The 11679-nt window shown below is 44.2% G+C and overlaps 1 protein-coding gene across 1 annotated transcript in view; it reads right to left on the bottom strand.

Annotated features, from left to right (window-relative positions):
- Nucleotides 1-989: 989 nt before the first annotated feature.
- Nudt3 (nudix hydrolase 3) overlaps nucleotides 990-11679 on the bottom strand; it is a 103095-nt gene continuing 92405 nt past the window's right edge. Inside the window, exons 3-5 of the mRNA XM_026383398.2 lie at nucleotides 7814-7858; nucleotides 6599-6683; nucleotides 990-3093 (exon numbers count right to left, since the gene is read on the bottom strand). Of these exons, the coding sequence (XP_026239183.1) occupies nucleotides 2915-3093; nucleotides 6599-6683; nucleotides 7814-7858 (309 nt within the window). The 3' untranslated portion in view covers nucleotides 990-2914. The remainder of the gene's footprint in view (nucleotides 3094-6598; nucleotides 6684-7813; nucleotides 7859-11679) is intronic.

Genomic DNA, 11679 nt, shown 5'->3' with positions numbered 1-11679 from the left:
GGTGTGAGCGTGCTGGGCGAGCGCTCTAGCGCTTTTTATTTTATTGTTATTTTTTGGATACAGGAGCTCCCTAAGTTGCCCAAGCTCGCCTCAAACTTGAAATCCTCCTGTCTCTGCCTCTGGAGTGGTGGGATCACAGGCCAGGCTGCTGTGCGCGGGTGCACTGCTTCTCAGAGAACCTCACATGGTTGACTCCCAAAAGCACCCCCCCCCCACACTCACACACAGAATTTAGTCCTGGTTCACAAAGATCACATGACCTCACTGGTGTTTCCCAATGACTACAATTTATGAAGTAAAGAAATAATAATAATAATAATAAATTCCATTGCTGTGTTTTTTATAGAGTGTGGTGGCCCTGATGGTCGCTCCAGCAGCAGTCCACGTCTCCGTGTAATTTACTATGAGCCAGAGACCCTGTACTGGCCATAAATATTCAGAACCTGTTTCCATCAAGCCTGCATGAGCCTAGCACTGGTAGAAATAACAGCAAATCAATGCCAACAAAATATTCTGCATGTAGGACAGTTTTTGAACCTCCTTTTGTTTCTTTTTGCTTTTTTTGGAGAGACAAAGGATGTTGGGACCATGGCTCTAACCAACCTATCAGAAAAGGACTCCAAATATTTATCAGTAAAAACAGCCAGTGTTCATGGTGCCAGGGAGGGGAAAACACCAGCCTTGCTGTCAGAATCCAGTGCAACAGGAAATAGCACCAGTTCAACAATTGTGGGGTGGACAAAGCCTCCCTTTGTCAGTCACGAAAGCCTCAGCACTCTCCCTCTCCAGCTGACTGCATTATAGGACCCATTCATGTCACTGAAAAGTACTTGTTGGCACAGTGCACCTTCTTGATCCAGAGACTTCAGCAACAATCAAAACGGAACTTTTCGGGGTGGTATCTCTTTACACCAGCCCCGCTGAAACATTTTCAGATCATTGAAAAATGCAAACTATTACTACCAATGAGGTTCCTTTTTCAGGAGATCTATTTTTCTATAAAGCACTTTCAATCTGTATCAAAAAGGTAGAATTTTTCTGCAAGAATGTGTCTTTTTGATTCTACTTAGTGCTTAGTTAAATCTATTTTATCTTCCTCTTTTACTTATTTGGACAGAACTTTAGAATGCTCTAAGTCAGGCAATAAGAATCAGTGTTTGCTTTTGGGCAGGACTTGTGAACAGCAAGTGGGCTTTTGGACTTAAATTTCAAGGTGCTGTGTCTGTCCACTGGGACCCTGTCTGGCATACAATTCTATCCCCAGAGGTAAGATGGCACCCCAGGAAAACTGCCAGCACAACTTTCTGTCTCTGTGGGTCAAGCCCGGGAAAGAGAATGCAAAACTAATGTCCACAGAAATGCTGAAGGCTAAATGACACAGGCCTACCAGAGGGACACATTTCTTTGAGTGGCAGGGAAGAGCAAAAGCTTTAAGGAGTTTGATGACTTATTAGAATTTTTAAATAAACAGATCTACAATTTTAATTTCACATGTTGGCTACCATCTCCTGTCCTAAGCCAGGGACCAATCCCACCCCACCCCACTCCCATCCCTGATTCTCAAGATCCTTCTCACTTCCCAACAAAACAATACAACTGGCAAAGGAAGCCAGCAAGAACCTGTATCCACACACCAAGACCACCCGCAGCAAGCCAACGCATCACAGGCTGGGGCTGACGCATGGCCTAGGGCTGCTCTTGCAGCAGATGGACCTTTCACATCCTGGCAGGGAGCAGGATGCTCCTGCTGTAGCCAGAGGCTCCACCACATCACAGGACAAGTACACATACTTTCCTCTGGGTACCTTTCAGGACCTCAACAAGGTTACCATGCATGGAGACAGGACTGAGCAGGGCCGCACTTGCAAAGTTCAGTTGTGGCTGCTCCAAGAGCCCAGGATGATGCCCATTCCGCGCGGTGTGAGGCGCACACGGTGAGAAGAGAGGCTGTTGTGGGCAGGACGTAGCACCGCGGAAAGATCCCTAGCTGGCAGGGCAGAAGCAGGGCTTGATGCTCCAGTTTTCAAGATCATAATCCCAAGAATCCAGTTCAAAACCTACTTGGACATGTAGGCCAGAATGCAATTGCTACCATTGTTTCTCTGGGTCTAGGCTGAGGCCATTTGCTCCTGGATTGGTAATTAAAAAAAAGGTTTCTTCCTTAGCATGGAGACACAGCTTGAAGAGAAGACCGTGAGTCCTGGGAGCACTATGAAGGTGGCCGAATTTCTCCTGCACCTAGGGAATGACAGTTCCAACTGGGCAATGGAGAGAGGGCAGGGAAATATACCTAGCCCCTAGCATCAAAAATAAAATGTCAATTAAACTATGAGGGTCTCCACACCAGAAACATCCCTAAATCAAAACCCCAAAACCTTGAAAAATTCAATGGTTAAATTCTTTCTAAAAGTCACTTATTTACATATTATATGTCCAGTATATAATGTGTAGATAAATGCAGCCTGCAGTGAAAGTGACCAACCTACTGCACTGAACAGCACATTATAGGACAAATTCTTGAAAAGTTTCATCTCACATTGGTATATTTTAATAAAAAAATTAAAAATCAAAGAAAATGTCTGGCCAGGGCTGGGATGAGACAGGAACACTTCAGAACCCCAAGTGGAGAAAGCTCTTTGCCCCCCCTTCAGAGGGTGCCGGGTGTGGAGGGGAGGGACAGGTCATGCACAAAGGTACTTACGATCACACACCCAGCCCCCACCCCCTCAATAAAAAGAAGGAAAAGCCCCATCACTTAACACCAAACAGCAACGTCACCAGCACCCCTGCTCTGCTGCCCATCATGCCACATTGAAAGAGGAGGCCTGTGAGGAGAGGTGAGAAGAGCCGGGGGAGGGGGAGGTCTGCGATTCAGTCTAGTTTCCACTTTCCATCTCTTACAGGAAGTCTTCAGTCATCTGATGCCTGACATGGAGCTCTGAGCAGAAACCGAGTACGTGGTGGCCACGACCGGGGTGCCGTTGTTGGTGGAGTAGCCTTGCCTCAACGTCTCAAAGTACGACGCCTGCACGGGTTTGTGATACTGCAGCACTTTTATGGCTTCTTCTATTTTAAACCATTCCCTCTTCCTTCCTGTGGAGAGAAATAAGTACAAGAGGGAAGCAACCAGGAGGCTTATGAACCTAGAATTTCTGAGAAAATGTAGAAGAAAACATTAAAGCAATGCTTCTCAACACTTTTGAAATGTGTATTTTATAAATTTTCCCCCTTTTCTTTTTTGTACCGGGATTGGACCCAGGGGCGCTTAACCACTGAGCCACATCCTCAGCCCTTTTTTGTATTTTATTTAGAGACAGGGTCTTGCTGAGTTGCTAAGTGCCTTGCTAAATTGCTGAGGCTGGCTTTGAACTTGCGATCCTCCTGCCTCAGCCTCCCGAGTTGCTGGGATTACAGGCATGCACCGCCGTGCCCAGCCCTTATTTTCTTTTCTTACAAAAGAAAAGGAAGCATACTTTATATGCTCCAAATAGTATACAAATGCTTACTGCAGAAAACAGGTGCATAATTAAACATGAGACTAAGAGTGACCATGCCACATGACCTCCAGTGTGCTTCTCTAGGCCCTGGGACTCCCCCTGGCTTGGGTGAAAGGTCTAGTAGTATTTCCACCTTTTGAAAAACTAACATGAGTATCAGCCGGCAGAATACTAGGACTGCTGGCCTATAATCAGTTATTTAATCAAAAAGTTAAGTGGTATATCTACCTAATGGAAAATATAAAAGAAGCCAGGCATGGTGGAACATGCCTCTAATCCCAGCTGCTTCGGGGGGCTGAGGTTGGGAGGCTGAGGGGGACTTCAAGTTTGAGAGCAGCCTGAGCAATTTGGTGAGACTGTTTCAAAAAAAGGGAAGGGGTCTGGATGTAGCTCTGTGGCAGAGCACCTGCCTGGAGGGTGTGAGGCTCTGGGTCCAATCCATAGCACTAAAAACAAAACGACAAACAGCAGAACTCAACACAAGCATTATTGTCTTCACAGTCTTTCTTAAATTTTTTTCTTTTGTGGTGCTGGGGACTGAGCCCAGGGCCTCATACATACTAGGCAAGATCACTATTCTGTGTATGACTTTTAAACTATCAACTGAGGTGGTTAATGCTTGAATCTTTTACCTCTAACGGAAAGCATATTCTGGAAAAGTGTAATATTAATTTCTGCTATAAACTGGCAGATGGATAAAATTCACCTGCCCAAATCCTTCCCCCTACTGTCGACATGCCTTGTCCCCATGCCCCCTCATGGGCGGTCTGTAGCCCTTCAGTTCTTAATGGCTTTGTATCTCTTAACAGTGCAATAAACTCATGTCAAAAGGTTCAGTGTGGACTGCTGGGGCCTGAGGAGGAGACAGAGAACGCGCTGCGGCCCCATTCTCAGCACTCTGTCAGGCAGGAGTTGCACACTTGTGATACTAATTTTTAAGGTGCTCTTGCTCTATTAATGTCCAAAAAAGCCTTTTACACCCACTTATGAGAACTGGTCCTAATGTGAGGGCTGGTCTAAAATGTGAGGAATAAGTTTGTACTCTTTCCTTTGGATGATCTTCCTCATATTACTAGAGAAAGACTGTGTCTTAAATGTACATCTCAATGCAGACAAATGAAGGTGCATTTATCTGATGGAATGTTACACAGGTGTTCCCCTGGCTGTGAATCCTAGCAGCAGACCACAGGAAGGTGGTTATGGAATAGTGTTGGTGAAGAGCAGAGCAGGGCGCGCGCGCGCACACACACACACACACACACACACTAACTACAGCCACATTAAAATAGGAGGCTGAAAATCTGAAGTGAGATGCAGGTCTTCACCTAAGTAACTGACAAAGATGAAGAACAGGCAGCAGTGTGTGCTGAGACAGACACTTCGACCGACCCCTATGAGTGACACTGAGGGTTGGAATAGCCTTTCTGGAGAGCAGTTTCAATATACACCAGGAACCCTTCAAAGTGTGAATGCTTTACTGAGGTAGTCCTTAGGCTACAGGTCTTTCCCTGGAAGTTTTAAAACAGAAAAAACAAGGCTAAAGATCTTTTTCCTTTTTTTTTTTTTTAACATTTATTTATGTTTTAGTTTTCGGCGGACACAACATCTTTGTTGGTATGTGGTGCTGAGGATTGAACCCGGGCCGCACGCATGCCAGGTGAGTGCGCTACCGCTTGAGCCGCTCTTTTTCCTTTTTATTTATTTTCTTGCTACTGGGGATTGAACCCAGGGGCACTTAACCACTGAGCCACATCCTCAGCCTCCTGGGCCACTGGGATCACAGGCGTGCGCCACCACTCCCAGCTCTAAAGACCTTTTTCTAATCATAGCATTATTTACGATAACTAAATTACAGACTGTTGATGGTCAATAATAGGGAATTAGTTAAATGTGATGTCATGCAGCCATTAAATGTCATATTTTTAAAATGATATCTCAGTCTCCCAAGTAGCTGGGGTTATAGGTATATGCCACTGTGCCTAGCTCTTTTTTTCAAATTGATGTTTTAAAATCTTTTATTGTTTTTCTCTTATAAATAAAAGTAATAAAATAGCTGGGTGCAAATCAAAGACAATGGCTCCCTACAAGGAAGCTGGGTAGTATGAATAAAGCTAAACACTGTCCTCACTACTCTGGATCTATGGAGTGACTCTTTGGGGACAGTTGTACACCACCCAACAGTCTTTTCCAACAATACAAACTTTTTTCCCCTCAACACTGGGAATCCAACCCAGGCCTTGAGCTTGCTATGTAATCACTCTACCACGGAACTGTATCCTCAGCACAAGTGAGCACCATGAGAAACAAGAAGGTCCTGCTCTCACCTCTCGTCCCCATGGCCAGCAGCAGGCCTCAGTCAGTATGTGCTCAGGAGATACAGATGCATAACCCTTTTGGGGAGGACACAATTTGATTTAAGAAATACCTCTAATATGTATGGGCCATGTTTCTACTTGTTGACCCTATACCTGATTTTAGCACATTTTTTTTTTTTTTAAAGAGAGAGTGAGGAGAGAGAGAGAGAGAGAGAGAGAGAGAGAGAGAGAGAGAGAGAATTTTTAATATTTATTTATTTATTTTTTTTAGTTCTCGGCGGACACAACATCTTTGTTGGTATGTGGTGCTGAGGATCGAACCCGGGCTGCATGCATGCCAGGCGAGCGCGCTACCGCTTGAGCCACATCCCCAGCCCGATTTTAGCACATTTTAATTTTATTTTAAAATTCTGTTTTTTTTTTTTTTTTCAGCTTGCTTTTAGACAATGCAAAATAATAACTTTCTCAGGTTCAAAATATATGTGCTTATTTTATTAAACACACTCTTTTATGCCAGGCATGGTGGCGCACACCTGTAATCCCAGCAAATAGAGAGGCTGAGGCCAGAGCATCTCAAGTCAAGGTAAGCTTCAGCAATTCTGTGAAGATTCTCAGCAACTTAGCAAGACTGTGTCTTATTAAAAAAAAAAAAGAAAAGAAAAAGAAAAAAAAATCACCCTTCTACCATTTCTTTTCTTCAACAGGCTCTTTTGGTTCTGAGTAATGCCCTAAGGGCAAGTGTCAGTTATGGGGAGCTCTTCCAAGGCAGTCAGGTGACGGACTTACCAATGTTAACTGAGTCTTCCCAGTCTTCCAGCACTTCTGTGACAACCAGCACATAGACATACGTCCTGTGCTTCCTCTCCTGGTTCTGACAGACAAAAGAGAAGGGTAGAGGGAGAGTTTTTCCTTGGAGATCGAGATCGCAGAAACACACTCTTATGCACACGTCCAGAGAATTTAGACATAAAGATTCCTTTCACTTTTTCCCATCCTACAATCATGGCCTATTTAAAACAGGTTACACCTGAATTTTGGGCTATGAAAGTTAAGACTTTACACTCACTTTTCCCTCTGTTCCCTTAACTGCAACTCAAAGGAATGTTGAGACCTCTCGAGAAAAAGGACCATGAGCCAGGTGTGGTACACTCCTGTAATCCCAGCTACTCGGGATGCTGAGCAAGTCTGAGGCCTGCCTCAGCAATTTAGCAAGACCCTCAAAATAAAAAAGGAAGAGGGCTGGGGATGTGGCTCAGTGGTTAAGTGCCCCAGGTTCAATACCCAGTACAAAAAACCCCCCACACAAACAAACAAAAACCATGTAAATGTAACTAAATACAACGCCAGAAAAGAGACTATGGATGGCAGGAATGCCACAGAGGTCTCAGCTTTGGTGGCCCCATCGGACTGGCTGAGTATGGCAGGCCTCCCCTTTTCCTACGAACTCTGCTCCTCTCTATTCCCAGGACTTCTCAGGTCCTTCACCTTCTTTCACTACCATAGCCAATTTTCCTCCTATACTACAGACACCTAACTCCTATTTCTCTTGTTTTCTCTACACTTATCTCCCCTCCCTCACACCTTAGGAGAAGAGGAAAAAAAGTAGATATGGGATAAATAATGCCTAAAATTATTTTAGCTTTTTGGACATTAAAGGATTTAAAAAGAAAGAATGGTGCCTGGTGCTGTGGCACACACTTGTAATCCCAGCGGCTCAGGAGACTGAGACAGGATAATCGCAAGTTCAAAGCCAGCCTCAGCAAAAGCAAGGTGCTAAGCAACTCAGTGAGACCTGTCTCTAAATAAAATACAAAATAGGGCTGGGGATGTGGCTCAGTGGTTGAATGCCCTTGAGTTCAATCCCCATATCAAAAAAGAAAGAAAGAATGCTATTCTCTATTGTGCTTTGTTTGACAATTCAGGAAAGCAGAGCTCTTTCCCAGATTAGGAATATGTGGTTATTAATATACCCATTTGTACCAAAGAGGTCAAGAGACTTACCTCAAAAATTCCAACTAATCTTCCCAATGTCCCTTTTACTCCGGCCTGAAAAAGGAAAAAGAAAAATTAACACAGACATTTTTACGTTGCTGGTCTTGCTGAGTCTTTTTGAGCAGTCTAATAAAAACCAAAAGGACACGCTGGCAGAGACTCCAGGGCTGAGTAGGCTACACCAAGGTTTCCTACATGTTACATCTAGACTGGTCACAGCAGGGTACATTCTGGAGAGGAGGAGTTCCTGTTCCTCTCATCTCTCCTGGTCTCTCTCCCCACTAAATGCTGGCCAAACAAGTAAGACGATTAATCAAGTCAATGAAACTATATAAAAATACAGTGAGGTATTCGCTACTTATTCTTTATGTAACACACATACACTGAATGCCTGAGCTAAGCCAGAGCAGTGTCGTGCCAGAGGTGCGCAGAGAACAGTTCGGGCAGGACCCTCGAGAGCAAGACCCTCAGTTGGCTGGTTTGTGACTCTCTATATACAATATACCAGAAGATAATGCAGGACCCCCCAGGACCTCTGCAAAGCCCAAGCCAACAAACATATAAACATGGTAATCCTAGTGCAGGGTATTGGGCCAGACATGTACTGAGTGATGTGACCAAGAGTGACAGGAAGAGGGCCAACCTCAGAGATTATACCTTCCTAAAATATAATTTCCATCTTCCACCAGCCCTTTCAAATTTTAGATTTATGTCTTTCTTCCTCGCTCACTCTCTCTCCCTCATCCCCATGCCTTCTTTTAAAATTTATGATTTTTTAAAATACCTTTGTATTTATTCTTATGTGGTGCTGAAGATCAAACCCAGTGTCTCACATGTGCTAGGCGAGCACTCTACCGCTGAGCCCCAGACGCAGCCCCAGGCCATCATCCCTATGCCTTTTAACTTCACTTTAATATAGGGTCTAGCCAAGTTGCTGAGGCTGGTCTTGAACTTGTGATCCTACCTCCCAAGTAACACTAGGCTAGATTTGCTTCTTTCTGATGCACTGCATGTGGAATTTTTTTTTTTTTTTTTTTTTTTGTGGTAATGGGGACTGAACCTAGTTCAGGACAATTTACCACTGAATTAGAACCCAGTCCTGTGCTGGGGTTGTGGCTCAGTGGTAGAGCACTCGCCTATCATGTGTGAAACACTGGGTTCAACCTTCAGCACCACAGAAAAGTAAAATAAAGGTATCATGTCCATCTACAGCTAAAAATATTTAAAAAAAAAAAAAAGAACCGAAGTCCTTTTTATTTTTTATTCTGAAACAGGATCTCATTAAGTTGCTGAGGCAGGCATTGAACTTGCAATCCTCCTGCCTCAGCCTCAGCCGGGATTACAGGTGTGTACCGCTGTGCCTGGCGACAGGTGAATTTTTCATGAGTGTTTTTGCAATAGATAAAAAATATGTCCCCAGAACAGATGAATTTTTCAGTCTATTCCAATTCACTAATTTTCTGTTCAAGTGTATGCATTCCAACCTATTTCCATCATGTATACTTTTGTTTCCATGAAACACACATACTCTCTCTCTTGAGGTGCTAGGAAATTGAAACTAGAGCATCCTAGGCCAGTGTTTATATTTTGAAGTACTGGGGATTGAGCCCAGAGGCACTCTACCACTGAGCTACATCCTTAGTACTTTTAATTTTATTTAAAAATATTTTTTTAGTTGTAGATGAATTCAATACCTTTATTCTATTTTTCTGTGGTGCTGAGGATCAAACCCAGTGCCCACGTGTGCTAAGCAAGTGCTCTGCCACTGAGTCACAACCCCAGCCCAGCACTTTTTATTTTACCTAGATAAGCTGTCACAAAGTTACTGAGGCTGGCCTTGAACTTGTGATCCTCCTGCCTCAGGCTCTGAGTTGCTGTGATTGCAGGAGTGTGCCCCTGTGCTAGGTAAGTGTTTATTCTTTTAAAACATAAGTTATTCCTTCATTTACTCGTTGAATGTCTTGAATATAAATTTAAGTTCCATGCTACAAAATCCTTCATCTCTGATTAATTCCTCCTGCACTAGCTGAGGCTGCTTTCCCCACACTCTCCAGGCCAGCTCATGGCACAGTCATCTAGGTGATATGGGGCACTGCAGGGAGAGTCACGGGTCAGAGTCAGGCATGGCTCTGTCCTTTGCTGGGCAGGGCACCTGTGTTCTCTCTCTGCCTAGGCTCAGGTCTTTCTGAACGTCTCAGCTCCTGGTGTCCTTTCATCCCACATCCCATTTCAGGAGGGGCACTTGGACTCCGCTCACTCCACGGGTTCAACCACGAGCCACCCAAGGCCAGACAGGCTTTGTCTTTTCTTCGCTGTTCTGAAATTCTGTTTGTGATTCATAAGTGTTCACCTTCCTTTTGGATAAGACTATTTAGTCTTTTTGGCAATGTCTTTTTTTTTTTTTTTTTTTTTTTTTTTAAGAGAGAGTGAGAGAGGAGAGAGAGAGAGAGAGAGAGAGAATTTTTAATATTTATTTTTTAGTTCTCGGCGGACACAACATCTTTGTTGGTATGTGGTGCTGAGGATCGAACCCGGGTCGCACGCATGCCAGGTGAGCGCGCTACCGCTTGAGCCACATCCCCAGCCCGGCAATGTCTTTTTTTTTAATATTTATTTTTTAGCTTTAGGTGGACGCAATATCTTTATTTCATTTTTAGGTGGTGCTGAGGATCGAACCCAGTGCCTCACGCATGCTAGGCCAGTGCGCTACTACTTGAGCCGTATCCCCAGCCCTGGCAATGTCTTTTTAGCTTTTATATTTATCTCTATTTTCTGGGAGCAGAAGGGATGAGAGGTAAAGGCAAAGAGCCTCTGGAAGCACCTGGGTAATGCTATAACTTGTTTTCCATTTCTACTGCCACTTTTTTTTGGGTAATAAATTAAAAATTAAGACAAAAATACTTTTTCTTTTTTGGGGGGGCGGTACCGAAGAGTGAACCCAGGGGCGCTTCATTACCGAGTCTCACATCCCAGTCCTTTTGGAGACAGGGTTTCACTAAGTTGCTTGGTGTCTCGCTAAGTTGCTAAGGCTGGTCTTGATCTTGTGAGCCTCCTGCCTCAGCCTCCTGAGCTGCTGGGATTACAACTGTGGACCACTGTGCCTGGCACAAAAATACCTTCTAAACACAATACTCAATAAGTTTGTACAGAATGAACAAAATTTTAAATACTCTAAAATTCTTAAGAGATATTTAATAACACAACAATAAAAATGGATTGAAAGGCCTAAACTGGATGACTTACATTTTGACATTAATTTCTGCTAATTATCTGTTAAGGAATTTTGTTCCTCTCTTGCCAACATGCCTGCTTTCTCACTATTTTATATCTGTTCCTTATATCCATGCACCCTGGTGGGTTTTAATCTACCTGAATAAAAACGTCTACCTTTCTTTTACTTTTATTGCTTGTCTTACATTTTTAGAAATAATTGCTCTTCAAAGCCCGATAAAACTAGCTTTACCTCAGGAATTAGTCAGTGACGCTGCCTGAAAGAGGCGGCACAGCTGGCAGGCACTGGACTAGAAAGCCCTTCTCATCACCTCTAGATTCAAGCCACCTGTGCTTGGGCCCCAGGTGTCCAGGGCCTGGGCAGAGAGCTGCTGCCACAGCAGGGGCGGGCGGGCGGGCGGGCGGGGGATAGGGTGGGGTGAGGAAAGAGGGGTTTATAGAGGCCACCTTCCCCTCTCCCTTCTGGAAAGTGGAACATGTGGGCTGGAGATGTGGCTCAGCGGTAGCGCGCTTGCCTGGCATGCGTGCGGCCCGGGTTCGATCCTCAGCACCACATACCAACAAAGATGTTGTGTCCGCCGAGAACTAAAAAATAAATATTAAAAATTCTCTCTCTCTCTCCTCTCTCACTCTCTCCTCTCTCA

The sequence above is a fragment of the Urocitellus parryii genome, chromosome 8 (assembly GCF_045843805.1).
Source record: "Urocitellus parryii isolate mUroPar1 chromosome 8, mUroPar1.hap1, whole genome shotgun sequence".
NCBI classification, from domain to species: Eukaryota; Metazoa; Chordata; class Mammalia; order Rodentia; family Sciuridae; genus Urocitellus; species Urocitellus parryii.
The sequence above is the reverse complement of the archived record's forward strand: the minus strand, read 5'-3'. Positions and strand labels throughout refer to the sequence as shown.